This window comes from Protopterus annectens, chromosome 6.part1 (assembly GCF_019279795.1).
Source record: "Protopterus annectens isolate FY-2018-M chromosome 6.part1, PAN1.0, whole genome shotgun sequence".
Lineage (NCBI taxonomy): Eukaryota > Metazoa > Chordata > Ceratodontiformes > Protopteridae > Protopterus > Protopterus annectens.
The window spans coordinates 412335824-412358483 of NC_056738.1; the positions used below are offsets into that span (position 1 = coordinate 412335824).

General features: G+C 39.6%; 1 protein-coding gene across 1 annotated transcript in view; it reads right to left on the reverse strand.

Moving 5' to 3' along the window:
• Positions 1-22660, reverse strand: part of LOC122805304 (transmembrane protease serine 3-like) — a 609068-nt gene that overhangs the window by 356030 nt on the left and 230378 nt on the right. The window contains exon 7 of the mRNA XM_044075392.1: positions 4390-4555. Coding sequence (XP_043931327.1) covers positions 4390-4555 — 166 coding nt within the window. The remainder of the gene's footprint in view (positions 1-4389; positions 4556-22660) is intronic.

Below are 22660 nucleotides of genomic sequence, written 5' to 3' on the forward strand. Positions count from 1 at the left end.
GTCTTCCTGAATCCATCAAAAGCATTTCATACAGTGGAACATCAGACAATCCTCCAGCAGTTAGCCTCTCCAGGCTTCAATACTCCATCATTAACTTTGTTCCACAGCTACTTATCCACCAGAAAACAAATTATAAAATGACAACAGCATTAATGTGATTTCCTCCCAGTAACAGTTGGAATCCCTCAGGGATTAGTACTAGGCCCCCTACTCTTCAATATCTTTATCAATAACTTACAGTACAAGCTACCCTGGTACAATATGCAAATGATGCCACACTCATCTGCTCAGATGAAACTTTAACCTCCCTACAGGACAGCACCCAACTGGCCTTCCTGGCCATTGACTCATGGCTAGATAGTTCATACTTGCTCCAAGGTGCTAAAAAACTCAGCTAATATGTTTCACCCCTAAAAACTACTCTGATAAAAAAAAAAACATTCTATATCATGTCTGTGGCAGGGCTAGCCATCCAGCGGTATAAACGTTGGCTCTAGATGATTGTCACTGTTGGGAAAAAGGGGTTGTGGATAGATGGATAGATTCCATATCATGTCTTCAAACAGAATTAAAACAGAATGCATAAAACAAACCAAACTTCAAGAGTATTATTTAATGGCAGTCTAAGTATGAGCAATACCTACCATTATCCATCAAAAGACAGAAACTAGAATTCATCTATAGAGCCAAAAAAGTGATACCTACTCCCATCCCCTACCCTGTGCCTCACCCATCATTATAAACCTTAACGTAACCACCAAAAACAAACTACAGATGACCTATAACAAGATAAAAAAATATGCAAGTAATAACCTTCTCAAAAAGATCACTGCACAGTCCTAGAAATGTTTTACTGGCTAGAACTTAAAAAAATACATTTACTACTCTTAACTTACCGCAGCCAATAAACTAATACACCCCCAGAAAATTATCCATCTCTAAAAGGAATACTACAACCTCATACCACTAATAGAGTCCACTGGTCCAACAACAAACATCTGCTATCCATCACAAGATCTAATAACACTACAGGTCACTCATTATCCCCAAACCAGGCTGGAAAAACCTGGAACCAAATGCCCCCTGAAATAAGACAGACAAAGAAGTTAAGTAAGTTTTAAGTGTCACTGAAGAAACACTTACTAAACAACTGGTTGTACTCTTGCACTACTCCAGGCTGAACCCTCAGAACTCAGCCTCCTTCTAATTTATTTATTTGACATTTGTTTACTGGAGTGGTCCGACTGGGTGTTCAGAACCCATTTTCAGTGGAGGCCCGGGGAGAAGAGCTTCACATGCAGTGCAATACAAATGCATTATAGTCTAAAAACAATACAAGTGACATGAAGAATACTATACAAAAATAAGTTGATAGAACGTAAACTAGGTTACAAGATATACTACCCCATCTGGAAAATTCTATAGAGTTATATCATTATAGACCAGTTTAGTTATTCTAACAACATATACATAGCCTGTGAGTAGATAAAATATACAGAAGTAGTATGTAGGTAGTACAGTGTTTGACATTGGTTGTTTAAAGAACGATGGTGAGTAACAGTGATTGCCATGTTATTCCAGAGGTTAAGGAGGAGCTGGTTTATAATCTTGTTCCACCATCATATTTTACATAAATGTGGTGAAGCTTTAGATTCCTGGTTCTATTACTGGTAGAGTCATCTGACTGACAGAGCTACAAGACGTCCAGGACAGCCAAGTTTCTAATGGCACAGTAAGTGTTAGATCTCCTCACAAAAAAAGTTTAGAAGACACTGAATAAAGGGTAGAATTTCCAGCCTCTCTTGATAGCTCATAGACATTAGGCCTGTGATCTTCTTTGTTTAGAACCTTTGGAGTCTTTCTAATTTTCTGAAGTGTTTGGTGAGATTCATCCTGAAGAAGGCATTATACTCATTAATTGATCATATCAATACTGAGTATAAGGGAGTGATTAAATTTTTTAGATCTTGATGATATTCATTTGACAATTAAATGTGCTAAGTAAAAGGACTTCCTGAACCATTATTTTATTTAATTATTTATTTGTTTATTTATTTAATTCAGTTTGAAAACTGGGGTGAGTGGTCTGATCTACAGACCCATTTCAGCCATGACCTGGGCACTATCATGCAAGACGCAAACAGAAAACTATACCTAGACTAAAACATACACAAAGTTATACATAGTGCAGTAACAAAGTAGAGACAATACATTTACCCATTATTTACAGTTATAAATAAAAGTGACATTGTTATTTACAATATGTACAACTAAGGCAGGCATTCATCCTGTGGTTATATGTTAAAAGTACATCTTTAAAAGAAAGATGTGACTACATTGTGAGGTGCAAGGTTTTGCCATTGTAATGGAAGCAAGAACATTTGGTGTCCCTAAACAGTTTTTTAGTTTGTTTTTAAATAATTGAAGTGTATCTTGCCTCAATTCTGCAGGTAGGCATTTCCAAAGAACTTGCCATAGTCTAGAGAAATCTGTTTAAAATGAGGTCTAACAAGGGTAATGTTATCTTCTTTGATGTCTCTACGTGTGTAATTAGGCTGCTTGATGTGTAATTTTGTTTTCAGAGGGGCAGTATCTCATTTATACCGTCTTGTCGATTTTATGGCCAAGTAGAAATGAGGCTGTGTGATTTACAGGTATCCCATTACACTATTGTAAAAGTTGTCACATGATGGTCAAAAGAGAGGGAATTATAGATCCATGTTCCACTGTCATTGACTTTATTTTCAGATTGTAGTGGTATGTTGCCTACAGACTGATGAGCGATTTAGTTTAAGGTCCTTTCAGTAAATCATGAGTTTATTAGACAGACTTCATTCTGTAGGTTTTGAGTTTGGGGGGTAATTTAATAACAACCCCCAGTATATAATCATCTATGAATTTTGTTTGCCAGTGATGTTGGCTTTCTGCCTTGAGGTATGAGACACTGGGGACAAGATGACTTATTTAGCAACCAGTAATGCATTTTGCACCACTGGTCATACAGGGTGTTTGTTTAATGTAGGTCACTATGAGAAGTAACTTCTCTTTCCCTAATGTGCAATAAACTCAGAGTTAATTATATTAAGTATAGGTTACAGGAGTTATAGTCCAATACATGAGCATGTCTAGGGTTTTTGTCCACATGAAACTACTGATTGAGTCTTACTTCAATCTGTCTGTTTTATTTAAAATTGCATTTAAACAACAGTTTTGTTATAAAATACCAAATACCACATTCCTGCTGTTTTGGTTATCCTAGTTTGAGAATATGTTTGTGTTGGTATATACAAGAGTCATAAACAACTTAAGACATTTCTGCCAAACATCTTTGATCCCAAGCACAGTTTTAGCTATCTGGCATTTAACTGCCTCAAACATTTGTGAATGGCAATTTCAAAACATGAGATGGAGGGATAATGTTAAGGTGTAAGTGGATGAGGACATGACATTCTTTGCATCAATATCCATTCAAATTCATGGACAGCTTCACCCATTTTGTGACTTTGTTTTTTTTTCCTTTTGAATTGGAGTTTATTTAGTTTATTTTTATTTTGTTTTCATGGACAGCTTCTGTCAGCATTTTTCCTGCACTATGAGATCATGGAGAAAAAAATCTGGGGATACATTGATTGTGAACAATCTGTGATGTCTGAACAAACAGTAGGCTTACAGCAATCAAACACTGTCTTTGGTATTTTACAGTCTAATTTGTTACTTCAAGTTAGATCAACATTTAGCAAACCACTACATAGCTGTCTACTGCAGATGGGGTTTGGTAGCTTAACTGTGCAAATATATGACAAAGGACATAGACTGTGGCAAACTATGCAAGTGATAAGGAATTTATGCAAGCCTTAAAGCAGCTTTTGAAAATCTGTTCCTTAAGTTCTACATAACATTTCTTGTGTACTACAAAGAATCTCATTTAGAACAAAAATGCCTTAAGAAAAGCTAGTTTTCATTTCCTACAGAAGATATGATATATCACTGCAAGGCCAAACTCATAAAAATGAATTCATGGGACAGGACATCATAGTAGAAAGGAAGAATAGGACACGATTCTTAGGACTGTTTGGCAGACTGAATATCTAAATAATAAGTAGATTTATATACAGTCATTTAGAAAGAAGTACATAGTATGTTTCTTGTAAGATTATGTTAATACTGTTATCTTCATATAGTATGCGAGGTTGTTCCATGGAGAAACATGGAAAAGTACATTTTAAAAACATTTGAGTTGCATTATTTCTTACTATGAAGACCAAAGTCAGACATGTTGATAATAGTTTATTTATAGTATTTCACTAGCATTCAAATGAAGAATGATATGTTGATAGCACATGCAAGTAAACTGGCTGAGATGCAGTTTATTAATGATAAGAAACTTACTCAACAACACAATGTGCAGCTGTTGCTATCCACTGTGATGTAATTATGGCTCCTCCACACAAATGCTGTCCTTTGAAGTGAAGGCTAACTTGCCAAGGCCATTGTCCTATTCTGGAATCATTTCCTCCAACTATTCTTGGTGTGTATACAGGCCGTGATCCACACTCTGTAGGCAAAACAGTAAGGATTTGAATGCTAAACTTTCAACCATATCACAGCTATAACTGATAATTATTGCAGGTAATTCAGTTCATGACAAGCTTTATTTTGTTAGCAGATTAAATCTCAGTCAAACTCATTGCACATTATGTGCCCCACTTCATAATTTTATTATTATTACATATCATTGCTTAAGACTGTTGGTAAACTGGTAGCTCCAAGAGCTAATTGTTTGAAGGGGTCTGGAAGGACAGCACAGGCCTTTCAATTATATAACAGAAGGAAGAAAAAGAGGATCATATCATGCCAAGCTGAACAAAGAGAACATGAAATACTAGCAGCAGTCCAAAATAAGCACTCTTCATAAAAGAAATCAAGACAGTACCATGATGGGGAGGCAGTAGGGCACGGTAAAGAAAACAATGAAAAGATACCAGGATTGAATGTGAGGAGGAATAGTGCACAGTCACTGACTTAAGCAAGGAGGAGCACAAGGGCCAAATGAGTGACTTACTAGGGACCTGACGAATCTGCCCAGTGTACTGGGATATCTTCTTACTGATAGCATCGAAAGAGCATTGGGCATGGCAGATGTGCATGAGAAATGGAGGACAGCAAATGTGGTTCATCACTGAGCGCACTGCTGTTCATACTGGTGATGGGCTGCATTTGCAATAACATTGAAGTCTGAAAAAGCTTGGTGACTACTGGGTTGTTAACCTAATAGCAATATCAAAGAAAAGTATGAACAGAGTCCTGAGAAAAAGGTTGAGTGGTTTTCTAAGTTACAGTGATCTCCAACACAGCAAGTAGCAAGTGTTTGTGGCCAGATTTAGCTGGTATTGAAGCCTGAAGCAATCTAATGACCAAATTACAAATAAACTTGACAGAAGAATGCCAATGGACATGGTGTACCCAAACGCCACTTTGGACTTTGATTTGATCCAACACAGGCAGCTAATAGACAAGTTTGAAAGAGTAGAAGGAAGTCCAGTACTGAGGAACTGGACTGCTGCCCAGTTGAACCACATGGCAAAAGCTTGTGACAAGATGAATGATGTCATGAATATGGAAAGTAGCTAGTGAAGTAGGGAGGGAGTTAATTATGAATCCGAATCCTTCAGTGTGTTTACTTTAGATTAAGGGACTCATCCTCTTCGGATATAATACAAAGGTATGTACAACAGGGAAGGAGACAGGTATGATTCTAAGGAAGGAGTCATAAAACTGGAAAAGAGGGAAGTAAAGTGGCAGTTGAGGTCCAGTATACTGCATGGCAACTTGCTTGAAAACAGAAAGATTTCGATCAGAACGCTGAGTTGTATCTCAATTCAAGTGAAACTACAGAGATATCAGAAAAATTAAATGTGTGATGTCCCTTCTCATCACAGTGTTATCATCAAAAAGGAGGTAAAAGACACATTAACAGTGCTTCTAGAGAACTATTAAGCATATTGTGAACCAAAAAAATGTTTACTCTCTAAGTCATTTAGTATTCACAAAAAAACATGTACTGCTAATTCAACTGATTCTCATGTGGAAAAAGTCTCAGAGAAACAGTATTGAAACAGTTGACAGATAAATAGTTTATTATAGATGTTAAAACAATGGTAAACACTTTAAAAACACACAAAAAAGCTGAATGTTAACCCAAAAGCTAGGATTTCTTGAGTATTTTGAAATGTACAACATTGTTTCACAATATTATTGTGATAAAGTACTTAGACACAAAGTGGTATGGTATTGATTCTCTGAGACTTTTTCAATTTACAGTATTTATTTGGAGACTCATGCTGCCACTCCCTTTTTCTTTCAGATGCATATATGACTGAGATTAAACTAAGGACAAGGACTGACAGTTTCCAGACTTTTGTTATTTAGTGATAGCAGATAGGCCCATGAGTGTCATGAAGTAATCATGCCAAACCAGCTATGTATACAGAAGGATTTAGCCCTGACTTCACCTCAGTGAATCTGAATTGAAGTATTTATTTACTTGCATTTGATTAATGGGAACACCAATGGTATCATATAAGACTTCTTTCCAGAGTACGACCTGGGTAAAAAGCTCCAATAACATTTTTAGGAAAAGGAAAAGAAATACAATTATATAAGGACTTAGAGAATAAAACAATATCTATAAATATAATTGTTAAGATAATATAGAAAATCACTGTCAGCATTTGTATGAGTACATGCAAGAAAAGTAGCATTGACTGTAATAAGTACATCCACTACAAATAGGATGGCAAGTGGTAAACATGGGGAGAAACTGGATTAAGCAGTATCAGCATAAACAACTGCACCAATATGACTAAAGAGTATATTACCAGTAATGAGTGCAGTCACTATAATAAGGGCTGCAAGCAACAAAACATAATGATAGACTGGGTTAACCAACTGGATAGATACTATAATTGATTTACAGATATGATTAAATTAAATTAAACTGATACAAAGAATTATGAGGTGTTTGAAAAGTTACAGTTTCCACTGAATGAAAAGTCAAGAGGAAAGGTATAGACTGCAGTAAGGAGTACTTATTTATTGCATTGTTTATTGGGTAGTTCAAATAGGCCAACAAAAGACCCTTTTCATTGGAGACCTGTAGAAAAAAAGCTCTACAGTAATGGTAAATGTAGTTGTTCAGTAATAACAAATATGTGTATATAGATAAAAGACATAAACATAATATTACAAAGATGAAAAGTTATAACAAGGTAATAACAATTTACTGAAAACATTTAAAAGTACACATTTCAAGATAAAATTTACACAAGTAATCTTAAAGTACAAATTCACAGAGTAATATATCTCATGGAACAGAGTCTTTAAGAAGCATGATTTCTCAGGCTTAAATTCAGATGTAAATCAAATTTCACAGTGCAAATTTTGGCAAGATTACAAATACTTCAGATGCAAAACATGAGGGAACAATTGAATCTGATTATTGTTTTATGATATGAAATGAAGATTAGCAGATAGTTAGAATAGAGGGTTGTTATCCAAGAGTTGTGCAAAGCAGAGCTAGGTGAGCATTATGTGATGTTTAAAAGCTTTAGTGTTGGTCACTTGCTTTAGAGGGACAGCACTGGAGTTCCACATTTTGGACAAACAGGAAGAATACAAGGAATTGCCTATAAAACTATTAGATTTTGTTAGGGAGAGTATGAATTGACCTGTAGAATGAGGTGGTTTAGCTGTGAAGTAGTACTCAAGGATGTTGATTACACTAGGGTGGTATTTTGGATTATAGAAAAAACTATGTATAGCAGTCAGTTGTGACATGAATAGCGAACGTAATAGTTCTGCTACTCCATTTGTTTTAGTGCAAGGCAGTGGTAGGATTTATATGTCATATTAGTTTCAATTTCTCCAACTTAATTGTAACATTCTTCTAAGAGAATAGATTAGGTGATTTACAGATTGACTAATATGGGAGCAGCATACAGAAGGGTAGGTAGAATTTTTTTTTTCTTGCAATTTTATTAAAGTAATATTTAATCCCATAGAAGTCTTCAAGTTTTGATGATTTGTTATTCACAACTTCCTTTATATGGAAGTCAAATTTCAGGTGCGCATCAATTGTGTCTCCCAGGAGCATGATATATGATACAAGTTTCACTTTTGTGCTTTTAGAGGAAGGTAGGTTAAAATGTGTTTTCATTTCATTCAGTTGTTTAGGGTTAAACTGCGTTAACTTAAATTTCTTTGGATGTAGTAGGAGATGTTCTTCTTCTTTCGGCTTTTAGGGGTCACCACAGTGGAACTCTGGAATGGTAATGATTGGTAGTAGATTTTTATGGTGCCAAGGTGCCAGCCCGACGTCCAACCTTCAACGAAGGCACGACCTATTCACACATATCTTTCAAACGCCACTTGACCGTGGACTCCACACAGAAGGCGCTCCAGCCGAGAATCGAACTGGGGAACCCCTTGCTGTGAGGCAACAACACTACTGCTGCACCACCGCGGCTTTGGATGCAGTAGGAGATGATGGTTACAAAACTATGCTGCAGGAGAGATGATTGCTGAGTTAGCAGTGAAAATGGCTCAACAGATGGCACACTCTCCTTTGGTGCTAAAAGTCTAGTAGGCTATAGGTTTTATTCTGACTCCAGGCAATTGGGTTAATTTCCAGATCACTGACCATGGAGTGCAGCATTTGGGGGCTGCATTCCTGAGTCTGTTGTCCTTATGATGAAATGTTTAATCAAGAATCCATCTGCTTGAGTTGGTGGTAGCTCAAGGGGATGTAAGAGATTACATGGCACCCATCAACAAGAGTAGAGGAATTTCCCTTAGCAGTACAAATATCACCTCAGTTCTGTCCTGGAAAGATGCTACTAATCTATTGGGACTAACTCAGTCAACAAAGGATAAATACATAAATAATTGTTTCAATGTGTCTAAGCTTCTGTCAGTGCAGATAAGAGTTGAATCATTAGCTTAAAGGGTGATGTGGTGTATTTGATAGCTGTGTGGAAGTCATTTATAAAAATATTGAATAGTAGAGGACCAAGGATGGGGATAAAAGTTCAAAAGTAAGGTATAAACGTATAGGACAGTGACATGAGAGATCCAGAGTTACTAATGACAGAAGATCTCTGAGGTTTGAGACAGGACAGTGGGAGAGAGGACACATTTTTAGTAATGTACTCAACAGTTCTACAGGAGAACAGATCCAGACTAGTATTTCATGTGCTAGTAGGATCAAGCTGGGGAATGATGGGAATGAGTGGCCATTGCTGACACACTCATTCTGGGGGATGGAGGTGGATCTGGCTCACCTTAGTTAAGTGTTAGCCAGTGGAGTATAATCCGGCCAAGCTCACACTCTCATGGGGCTTAGGTAAAGCTGAGGGGAATTCAACATGCAGACGCACACTTCCCCATAGGGAAGATAGCAGGCTTTGAGGAGTTACTGACTGGATGGGTATGTTCCCAATGCTGAGGGAAGGCTGGCTAACAGGACCAGTTAGCTGAACCACTCTCTAACATTTCACTTTTACTAGAGAGTGGATTGCCTGATCAGGATTCCTGGCCAACAATGAATGTGCCATAAGGGTTTCTCCCAGACTAGAAATATCCAGCTTCCATGTCCCCCTGAAACCTAAAACTGCCATTTTTCAGGATATTCCCTTTTTTCTGAGGTACTGTGATCTTAAGAGTGGGTATATATAAATGTGTGGAGTGTTGGGGTCACCCCTGTAAAAAAAAACAACAAGTTTAAAGCAGAAGAGCAATTTTGTAGATTAGCTCTTCTTCTGCATATAATCTTTTATTTTCGTCATTTTACAACTTGGCATTATGAGTCCTAATGATTCAAATTCTAATTTTATTATTGTGAACAAGTCATAAGCTTTGAAATGTTGAAAAAGCTTGGTAGGGAAGCTCCTGTTTTAATGGTTCACAATCTGTCTTAGCCTGCAATACTTATAGCCAATGCTAGTCAAAATGACTAAGTACAGTATTACTGAAGAAAGGTAGGTCAACAGCATACTGGTCAACGGCCTTTAAAAACACAGCCAAAATATGTATTAACAGTGAAAAAATGTTGGAAATTGTCAGTAGTTTCAGAAATTACTTGATTATATTTATGCCAAGTCAAAAAGAGAGGGAACAGATCACAGTTCTCCACAATGCATTTTCAAGAAGTATTTTCAAAAAACATCAGAAATACTATAGAAAATTATGTTAAGTTTTTAGTAATGTGACTTTTAATTTGCCAGACTTGTGCGTATAGCAGAAAGTCTTAGCAGACCTTACCTTTAGGAAAGAAAAAAGGATTTGGTTAAAATCTGAAAGTTTTATAGTTAATTTCAGTTAATCTTCTCCTGTGGCTTTTCCTGTTAGGGGTCGCCACAATGGAACAGTGGTCTGCAGAACAATTGATAGTGGAGTTTTACAGTGTTGACTTGCTAGCCCGGCACCCAACCTTCCACAGAAGGGTCTATATTATATCCTCGAATGCTTAAAAAAGCGAACACTGATTGATCTAACTTATTTTCGTGAAACTGCAAAATATCGAAGCAGCAGAAACTCAAATTTTTTCCTAGGGAAAGAATTTGGTTGTCCGTTTCTGTTGCTTCGGTATTTTCAGTGTTATGGTGGAAAGTTACTGGTCGGATTCAGGTAAGTGTGCGATTGTGTGGATGTGAGTGTTAAGGTGATTTAGGTGAGTTAGGGTTAGGGCTCGGGTTAGGTGTGTGTGCGATTGAGTGGACATGAGGGTTAGGGCGGATTTAAGTGAGTTAGGGTTAGGGAGCGAGTGAGGTGAGTGTGCGATAGTGATGGACCTTAGGGTTAGGGTTTGGGTTAAGGTAAGTGGGTAGTTAGTGGTGTGTGCATAGTTTAGTGTAGGGTTAGGTATCAGATTTTAGGTGTATGTGTGTGGATTTCTGTTTGTTTGGTGTGCTTGTGTTGTGTGTATGTGTTTTGGATCAGCGATTTTTTTCCCTGGGAAAAAAATTGCTGATCTGACAGTTCGAGATTGTAAGCTTTCGCTTAAATTAGGTCGATCAATCAGCGTTCGCTTTTTTAAGCGTTCGATGATATAATATAGACCCCCACAGAAGGCACACACATGCACACCTAGGGCTAATTTAGAGTGTCCAATCCACCTGCAACATGTCTTTAGGATGTGGGAGGAAACCAGAGCACCTGGAGGAAACTGACACGACTATGGGGAGGACATGCAGACTCCGCACAGAAGACACTCCAGCTGAGAATCAAACTGGAGAACCTCTTGCTGTGAGATGGCAATGGTAATTGATGCACCACCACGGCTGCCCTTTTATAGTTAATTTCAGTTACCTATTTTAAAAGAAAGCTCTGTCAGTAGGGGAGATGTACCATGGAGGACAGTGAAATGCATCAGTTATGAAATATTTTCATTAAAGGCTGTCCAGTGCAAATGAAGGCATGACATCCTGATATCCATGTGCATTTTCTTTAACAGTATAATGCTTTGTGTGTAGAACATTTAATTTTCAAGGCAGAAAAAATTATCATTTCAAGTCAAAACAGAAGGCTCAGCACTTCAAAACTTAATGAAAATACGTAGGAAGTACTAAATGGAAATAAAGACCTCATAATGTCCCATATTGTCTGAAAAATATCAGAAAAATGGAGGAAGGACTAGGCATAATAGATGTATACAATAAACAGGATCATTTTAATCTCTGTTTAAGGAATTATGTACATTACTACAATAAGGATAGGAAAGTAACAATTCAGGATAGGCTGCTAATCTTCCAAATGAAGACAGGGAGACTTGTACAACAGTATGTAGCCTCAGGATACAGCAGTTTGAAACTTTTTAAAAATATCAAGACCGCAAAAAGGAAATTAGGGTGATACACTTCCAACTTCTACAGCAGCAATGGGTTACTATTGGATTATTGCACTGAGTGAAATCAAATTCATAACCCCTAAGTATTAGTGTGGAGAATATGGGAAAGTAAGCAAGCCCATTCAATTTGAGTTTACAGGATATTGGTGGATGAGATGTCTTTTTTTTTACCCATGAAATGAACTCTATTATGCAGAACCTTTGTCAAGATATATACATTGAACCACCATTTTTTCCCGAACAGCAGTGGGAAGAGTTCAGCCAGGCCATAAACTGGCTGCAGTTGCAGGGGTCTGAATCAGCTTTACTACATAAAGAGCACTCAGTCAGTGAAATAGAGAAAGCCATTAAAGAGCTCAGATCAGGGGAATTTCCAGCTCCTGATTGCATTCCTGGTGAGTTTTTCAAATACTCTACTGCAGAGCTTGGTCCCATTTTACTGTCACTTTATACTGAAAGTAAGATAAAGACGAAGCTACCTTTCCAGGCTAACATTGTAACTTTTTTTAAAAGAGGGAGAAGACCCACTGGAACCATATAATTACAGGCCCATCTCTCTGATAAATATTGAAGCCAAAATTATGGAAAAAAGTACTTTAAACCTGCCTGGAGACAATTATTCTCATGCTGGTATGAGATACTCAACAAGGCTTCACCATAGACCAATCAGGAATTACAGGCTTCCTCGAAACTTTTTTTGTAATATGCAGCACCTCAGCCAGTTAATTTTTTTCATTGACTTAAATAAGGCTGTTGATTAACTCTTTTGGGAACATCTATGGAAATTCCTTAAAAAATTCCGTATCCCAGAGTGTTTCATACTATGGTGCAAAGTCTTGTATGCACATACCCTGGCTATGGTGATGACAAATAGCACTGTCTTTCACGTTTTGGGCTGTGTCAAGATGTTAGAAAAAATGTCCGTTATTGCCCTTTCTTATTATACTAGCAATAGAAGTATTCAGTCTTTTTATCTATCAAAGGAACTCAAACTGGGCCTTCCAATTTTAATTCAAGGGAAGAACAATATTATGGATAATTGATTTCCTATTGACTGTACATTACGGGTGGTAGATCCACATAAACATCTCACAGAAATCTTGCAGGTCTTTCCGCTGTTTTGCCAACCATCAGGTGTCAACATAAATTGGAATAACTGTACTATTTCCATTAAATGCACACTGTAGATCATTGAAAATGACTTGAACCACTTCCCAAAAAACATACCAACTCACATACGTATTCAAAGATACAGTTTGTAAACCAATTGACTAATATTGTGAACCAAAACTTTAAAAACCCTACTGGCTGAAGGTGAGAAAAAGCTTCCCAAATGAATATCACTTAAACTATCATTCCTATCATGTATAGCTGCAGTTAAGATGTCTATTGTGCCAAGACGTATCTTGCTAGATGCATACCAGGATTGGCACTGCATCCTATCATGATAAAGTTGTAAAGGATGATTATGTTCTTTATAGGGAATGTGTCGCATCCTAGATTAGCAGGAAAAAAGACAATGGCCCATTAGAATTTGGAGGCCGTGGTTTACCTGACTTCATAGATATGCTCTTGTCTCTGACCTGGTCAACTGGGTGGCTGCAAGGATGATACCATGCCCCATTTGGGCGATTCCAGAAATCTACTTGTTTTATATGCAAAATAGCATGCTTGTTAGCTATGACGGAAAAAGGAAACTATAGGATCCTGGGCATGAGTACCAGTCATTGACCAAGCTGCTAAGTCTGGGAATGCTTGGCAATAGATAAAATGTATGGCACTGTATCTGAGTTAACCCTGAGGTGACTTTTGAGGGAGAAAAGGAGAACTCATCTATTGGGCAGACTTCTTCAGTACCAAAACTGCTGACCTCAAGTCGCTCACTAAACTTAGAAAGAACTGTTACAGTTCATCCATGCCACAGTAACAGCATTTGCTAATTAACAGCCTGTATGTCTGTCAATAAGAGCAATTTCCCAATATCCTATTTCTTATCTTCTACTAGGAGTCGACTTACATTATTACTAAATACCATTTTTTGAAGATTTACAAGAACATAGACAGCTATAGCCATGTAATCTTTGGGAAACTTTGGAGAATGTGGTCTTTATTTCTTAAGGTCAACATACAAAACACTACATGGAAAAGCATTTTAGCTTTGTCCTCAATATGATTGAAAATGCACCTATTTTGCTTGGTACTTGGCATATTTAAAAAAATACTTTTGACAAATGATCTCTGCTCTATTACACTGAAGGAGGCAAAGTAAAAGAGATTGTTGGAGATGTGATGAACAGGAAGAATATTACTTTCAGCTGTTGTGATCATGTCCACAACTGGCTTAATCTGAAACAAAGTATATTTAGCATCCCAATAAGTGGGGAGAAAAGATGGATTCTGGGCTTTATATCATAGGACTGGGATCTTGCCATACACAAAAGGAAGTGGCTAACTCATGTTCAGACTACAACAATGGCAATCGTTTTTCAACACTGGAAATCACTAATAACAGACTTTTCTAGATGTTTCCATGTTTATAGTTCTTAACTATGTTCTGCCTTGAAATCTGATCCAAATTATAATAGTTTAAGTGAATTTGGGCATATTTTATCTTAGCTTGAGACAATATGATTATATATTTGTATATTATTGTTAGTTGTTTTGGTTATTGAAGTTGATGGGTTAATAAAGTTGTTATAGAAATATTCAGTATATGGAAGACTGTTAAAAATAACTAGATACACTGACTGTTTACAAAGTAAAAAGACTGCACATACTTTAAAGTGATCGTTTGCAAAATGCTTTCATACTACAGTGTTGCTATTTTTGAATGCCGAAATACATTTTTGACTCTTAAAACGGTTATAAAAAGTATGACTATTAGTATTGCCACAGACTGCTATTATGTATATTTCAGTTAAGGTATGTAATTCTGAATAGACTGCATTTTATTTGCCATAGTTTTCTTTTAAAGAAAGAGAGATGTAGCATATACAGACATAGTGCGTCTAGCTTTAAGAGTAAGAGTTGACACTACCAGAGGTGTGTGTCATACACTTACCCAGTATTCTGTTAGTTTATGTCAGCATTTGATTAGCATGACTAGCCTTCCTGGGGAGGCAGAGGCTTGTTTCAGGGGAGGTCCAAACAAGACTTAAATTCTTGTGTACGTTAATTCTTAACTATTTATATTGTTTTAGCTTGACTCCGTGGCATACATTTTGGAGTCCTGACTAACATCTAGGTGACTGGGGTTTGTCTAATAGCCTTGGCAATGGAGGATCCAGGTAGAGAGGGAGGAGGATGTGGGGGTCTGGCCTGTTCATCCCTCCCAGAGGTGGGAAGGGTTGCAAGCACTTGTAGGCACACTGAGTCAGTGCAATTTCCTGTGGCAGGTTATGGAAACAACTGTTCATGCTTGCAAAGGAGGGGTAAGAATGCATGGAGGGAATGCCCCTAGCAGAAGTGAGGGAATGACCTGTCCAGTCAGTGCATTGCATACCCTTCCCTGGAGTGCATGCGGGGGTTTAGTAGAAATAGAAAAACAAAAATCCATAACTTCTGCCTAACTCTTGCACCACTGAATTTGAATGAGTGGATCAATTGGTTGAGAGGGGACTGGCAACTGGCATGCAGTAGGCACAAATATAATTGAACAAATTATATCTGAGAGCACATGAACACTATACTAAGTTAAAACTTAGCTATTTCAAAAGTGCAAGTGCTTGGTTGCAGACATTTTATAATAAGGAGACGCAAAACAGTTTTTGGCTATTAATGGAAGAGTCAAGAACATTTGTCTTGTTGGATGCAGGCTTAAGAGACAGAGCCTGAGAACTCACAGTATAAGTAAAGCTTCTGGTGAAAATGCATCTTAGGATGCCCTTCTCCATGGCATGGAGGGAAGAAGCCTGGACTATGACCCAGGCAGCCCCAGATCGATTATCAGCTTGGATGCTAAAGGATCAGGGAGGGGAGAGGATGGGTGTGAGCAGCAGATGCCATCTTATAAATCATGGGGGCATGGAGGTGATGCAGCTTGCTGTTGTACTTGTGCCATCTGTAGAGAATTGCATGGTATGCAGCAGATGGGACATAACACTGACTCTGCTAAGGCATGTCTCTGTGTCAGATTTCATGGAGAGTGTGCAGGAATGTGCAGCTATTCTACAAAAATACTTCATTGTAGAGCCCTAACGTCTGTAAGCCTGCACATTAGACAGTGGGGAGAAGAGGTATGGTAAAATTAGAACATTTTTGATGGCTGCAAAGATGCCAGCCTCTCAAAATTGACTTTCAATGCACAAAGGAACTAATGAGCAGATTGACTGTGTCAGGTAGCTGGGAGAAAAAGCATCCTGTCTAATGCTCGTCATTCAGTCATTATTGTCAGTATGTGTACTAAAACAACACACACACAGACACACACACACACACACACACACACACACACACACACACACACACACACACACACACACACACACACACACATTAGACAGGTGCCGGCTCTTAATAAATATTGTGAACATACTGTGCTAAAGGTGGCAAATCCAGTCAATACCATCACCTTTTCAGTGTAGAAAGCTACGTTCTCTCATAAAAACATCCAAGGGCAACTTTGAGTGAAACATCGCTATGGACACTAAAGATAACCACAAGGCCTTCTTCAGCTATGTTAGAAACCTGGGCGGAAACCCTCAGATATGTTCAGAGTTAGTTAACAATGACAAAAAATACACTGAACCCACAGATATTGCCAACATTCTGGCAGACAGGTTCAGTGCAAATTTCTTCCCTCCCTCACCCCCAAAAGAAGAAATACTTATCCCAGCTGAATGTAACCTCCCTGTCATCTCAGATGTCCAGGTGAGAACCGCCCTCAGCAAAGCTAAAAACACAGCATCAGTGGGACCTGACGGTATCCCGGGTTGCGTACTACGTGAACTCCAAGAAGAGCTAAACCTGCACATAAAAATGCTATTTAACCTTAGCCTTACTACAGGATATGTACCTGAACACTGGCGTACAGCAACAGTAGTCCCACTCCACAAAGGAGGCACCTCTACAGACACTGGTAACTACCACCCCATAAGCTTAACCAGCCTGGCCTGCAAAGCTATGGAAAGAATCATTATGGAACTCATAAACAGAGACATTGGGGACTTACAGACACTTGATCCCACCCAGTTCGGCTTTGTAAAGGGAAGATCCTGCATTTTGAACCTGGTTGACTTTTTCGAGACAGTCACTAGAGCCATTGACGAGGGCAAAGCAGTCCATACAGCCTACCTGGACTTGGCTAAAGCTTTCGACACAATACCCCACTTTGGCATCATAGACAAGCTCAACAGCTTAAATGTAAATCCATATGTCACAAGATGGGTTGCAAACTGGCTAAAGGATAGAACCCATAAAGTCAAAATCGCTGGAGCCATGTCAGACTCAAAGCCAGTCACAAGTGGTGTCCCACAGGGCTCTGTCCTTGGACCCCTCTTGTTCGGCATTTATTTCTCAGATGTGAAAGCAAACATGGGAGGGTTGTGGCTGACAAAGTTCGCAGATGACTGCAAACTAGGCGCCATAGTCGATACACCAGCTGACACATACATCCTACAGAAAGGCCTCACTGAAACGGACAACTGGTGCCGAAGTCATGGCCTTAAACTAAATGCCAAAAAATGTATAGTCATCCCCTTTGGGAAAAACAAAGTACCCACAAATTATCACAGACAGTAACCCACTGAGTACGGAAAAAGTAATCAGAGACCTGGGGACCCAAGTCGATAGTGACCTCTCATTTGACACCCGCGTTGCCAAAGTGGTTAGAAAGACTTTCTACCTTGCCCACCTTATCATGAAGGGATTCACATCCAGATCAAAGGAGGTCATTGTACCCCTGTACTCCTCCCTTATCAGGCCCATGATTGAGTACAATGCCCCATTTGGTATGTACCTCACCCGGCACTTGCAACAGCTAGAGAGACCCCAAAAGTACCTCACCAAGAGCATCAAGGGTCTCCAGCAAATGTCATATGCTGCCAGACTAAAGAAACTCCAGCTCTATTCAGTAGCATACCGCCTACTCAGAGGTGATCTCTGCCTGATGTACAAGGCCATATCCAATCAGGAATTGATGGACATGCTCCACCTCAAAAAATCCAAATCCATCAGAACCACGAGAGCTAAAGATTTAAACCTCAGCACAAATATGAATAGGACATGCTGGAGGGACAGATTCATAACTCAGAGGCTTTCCATACTCTGGAACAGAATCCCAGTTCATGTTAGGCAGAGCCCCTCACTGACTCTCTTCAAGAGAAATCTTGACAAGTGGATGGGAGATCGTAGGTTTACCCCAGTGGTCATCTCTGTGTCACTACTAGACAGAGGCACAGTAAACTAATTCTGTTATATAAGGGGTCTTCACTGTGTCACTACTAGACAGAGGCACAGTATTCTAAATCTATTCTGTACACTTTTGTACCATTACATGGGGTGGTGAAAGCCACATCACTATGGCTAGGCTTATAAATGCCCCAGGGCAGATAGCCTAGTACTAAACTATGAAACTATGAACAACTTGGATATCGATGAAAAAAATTCTAAGGTACACCTGTAGCTAGGAGTGGATGAATGGAAAACTGGGTATTTCATAGTATGAGCAGCTAATTCCTCAAGGCACCTAAAGTAGTGAACTACTTGTAGGGACCAATCTTATGTTTGTGCTAATTGTGCAGTTAACCATAGCAGGAAAGTATTTCAGTGCTGTCATAGTCAACATGTTTGGCAATTTGAATTCTGATTCTTCATGTTATATAGATTTGTACTTTGACAGTAGAGAAAATGCTTTGAGAAGAGCAAAGTTAAATGCCATCTTATATATTTCAATTTGCTCAAAGTGAAATTCAAATAAATCATTTCTGATTTACTGAACCTGAGCCATTAACACCAAAAGTAGAAGTGTATCCTGTGCTGTATGCAGTTCAGATGTGCAGCATTCATACCTGTCACACAGTGCTGAAAATTTTCATGTTATTCTCCTATTTTTTCTGTACAGCTTTCAGGTATCTAGGAGATATTTGCATTACTGTGAAGAAGTGCTCTCCATATTTTCCCATACAGCCACCGGAGCATCCAACAGTTTATCTGAAAACATCCACCTTTGTAACTTGTTTTTTTTGGTGTTTTACCAAGGAACTTATGTGTTCCACAGAATTGGGGCAGTGTTCCTGATGTAGTATAGGCAGCAAAAGGTACTGTTTGCTGCAGCGTGCAAAGATTCAGCCTGCATGTCAGGACGTGTGCTTCCCTTATATATAGGTTGTAGTAATAGAACATTGTATCTCTCACTCTGTTAGTAACTTTTAATACCCAACAAAGCTAGTGCTTTAAACCCTGCTGTGACTCAGCATGATCATGGTCTGTAAATTGAACATATGACAACACTATGATTATAAAAAAAGTCACCAGAAGTAACTGATCAGGATACACCACGAAAACACCTTTTCCAGTAGAAAACTTTATTCCAAAGAATGAATAAAATGGATAAGCGCTTTCACTTGCAACTAGCAAGCTTCTTCAGATACAAATTACTTGTGTGCATGCAAGGTTTTTATACTAAAGCAATATCAGCTGATCAAATCATTGCACAATTCATTATCTAATTAGAACATTAATTAAGTATCTAGTTAAGCTAAGAAGTACATTAACCCAGTCATAGCCGAGCTCTACAAATAGTAATTCAAGCATAAACCAGAACAAAAACAAAAAATGATAGTAATAATAACTTCAACCGCTGTTTTGAGTGCATGATGCTTACTGATAAAACTAATGACAGATCACTATATATTGGTACACTGATATGATATATGTTGCAAAATTACAATAAAAATTCATCCTATTTACTACTGTTACAAAATATATATGTTTAAAAATGTACTTAAAAACTTTTAAACATAATACCATAAAATAAAAATTGAATGAATGAAATTGATTCTATTACATCAGATAATGCAAAATTAAAAAATCTTATCTAGAAAACATGTGCGTATATATATGTACATATTTATGACTCTTAACTAAATCTACCTAGTCCTTTGTCTAATGTGAAGTAATCTCTTGTTATGACATAACATTGGATGTCACTTGACGCTTCATCTCACATTTTTGTTTATGGCAAACATAGAACAATGATATATAATTATAAAAAAAGTATAATGCTGGATGTTAAGTTGTCAATCTCGCCTTCATTCCTGCTGGATGGGTTCGGAGCCGATCCTCGGCTCCGACTCAGCACTTGCTTTAGCTTGAGAACTCCTTTTACCAGCTCGAGGCAACCCTATATCCCATGATGCAAGGCGGAACTACCTCAGATCTCGTTTGCCGCTTAGCGAAAGAGGTCTCCTTTGCCAGCTGAGGTAAGTGATTTTCTTGGTAAAATCAGAAAAGCTTAGTTAGGAATTTATTTTCCCCTTTTAGTCATAGTATAGTCTGTAGTGAATTACAGCCCACCCTATTCCCTTGTTTTCAAACTTTTATAACCCTTTTTTATAACCTTTAGTATAAAGTTTTAGTTAGGCCTAAAACCCCATTGGTTAATCCCATCCTGTGTGTTGTGTGTAGGGGATTAATTTTGTGTGTTTGTTGGGGTTTGTGTGTGTTACTTCCTCCTAGGATATGTCTAGGGAAGGCAAGGTCTCAGGCTTCAAGAAGTGTGACCTGTGCTGTCAGAAAATGTCTCTGACAGACGGTCACACTTCTTGTGTTTATTGCCTGGGGCCTTTGCACCTGCAGGACTCCTGGGCTTTGTGTCACGTTTTTAGCCAGAGAGTCCTGCAGGAAAGGAGGAATAAGCTTATCCTCCGAGGCTTACTTAAGCCAGAAGGTTCTCCCTCTAAAGCAGGGTCTGGGAAACCTTCCAAACCACCGAAGGCTCAGGCTTCAGTATCCAAGCCTCCTCCGGTGGCTCCGGCTCCGTTGGAGCCGAGATCGGCTCCGGCTGGAACCGATGCATCTACCATTAAAGTAGTAGATTTGGCGCTGGCTGGCTCCGATATCTTATCTACTGTGGCCTTGTCGGCTCCGGCTGGAGCCGACACTATATCCAGCATCGGAGCCGAGAAACCCGCTCCATCTGGAGTTCAGGGGACTTCGGCTCCGATGGCTTCGACCGAAGAGATCTCGGTCCCTTCGATACTGAGTATCCACTCGGCCCGGGGTCTCCTCTTTTGTCGGGCGGAGCCATTGGAGCCGATCTTGAGATCTTCCAGGCTGTCTGACCACGACTTAGAGAGGGTGGTAAGCAGGCTGTTGAAGTCTCAGGCACTGGCCCAAATGCTCCATAGCCCGTCTCAACAGACTTCGGCTATAGCCTCACCCTTGAACTTCCTCCTCCGACTCCACACCAGAGTTCGGGCCGGAGCTTCGGGACAGCGACTGTTTCGATGCGAGCCGATACATCCTTCGGCTCCGTCGTCCTCGGCCCGATCTCCTCCTTGAGGCCTTCCTTGGAGGATCCGGTCGTCGGGTTTCCACGGGTCGGCTCGAGGGGCTAGTGGCATCGGACCCTTGTCCGACCCCGCTCTCCCTCTCGGGGCCGGCTTTGTAAGCTTCGGCGCCGACATCGACCTCGAGCCTTCCCTCTCATTGGAGCCGGGAATTCCCTGTTTCTTGAACGGGATATTCCGGCCTCCCGGGGAGGGGAGCCTTTGAGGTGATGAGGAGTGTCCTGGCATCTGAGCCTGGTCAACGGTCCATCCCTCTAGCTCCTCCCTCATCAGTGCCTGCAGGCGCCTCTTGCCAGCCTCTCGCTCTCACGCCCAGGGATCCATCGCCCCAGGTTTCCCCACTGGAATTTCCTCCTCTTCCGAGGTTTCTCCTGATCCTGCAGGGGAACCCCCTCGGAAGAGGACGTGTAAGAGGAAACACACAGACTCCCCCTGAGTCTACTACATCTGATACCGACTTAGATGAGTCGGAGGGTTCCCCTCGGTCCCCCTCTGAGGATGTCTCCTTTTCAGACATCCTTGAGCTCCTCAAACAGAGGGGGAATTGGCCCTCCATTGATCCCTCCGAGGATGAGTCGGTATACCTGGAGGCTTTTGGATCCCCACCCTCCACCTCCTGGGTGTCTCCGCCTTTCGACCAACTTATGCAGGTAGTGGCTCGGAAGGCGTGGGCAGCTCCAGATTCTGTGGAACCTGTCCCCAGAAGACCATCCAAATTCATCACGGCCCCTTCGGACAAACAGTTCCTTTCCAAGGCTGTCTCTGTGGATGCTTGTGGGGGTCATGCAGGAAGGGCGAATCTGTCTGAGGCTGTCCTCTGTCATTTCATGAGGAGTTCAAATGCCAGGATCGTAGGAAACTTATGTGTTCCGCACCTGTAAGCCTGCACATCAGACAGTGGGGAGAAGAGGTATGGTAAAATTAGAACATTTTTGATGGCTGCAAAGATGCCAGCCTCTCAAAATTGACTTTCAATGCACAGAGGAATTAATGAGCAGATTGACTGTGTCAGGTAGCTGGGAGAAAAAGCATCCTGTCTAATGCTCGTCATTCAGTCATTATTGTCAGTATGTGTACTAAAACAACACACACACAGACACACACACACACACACACACACACACACACACACACACACACACACACACACACACACACACACACACACACATTAGACAGGTGCCTGCTCTTAATAAATATTGTGAACATACTGTGCTAAAGGTGGCAAATCCAGTCAATACCATCACCT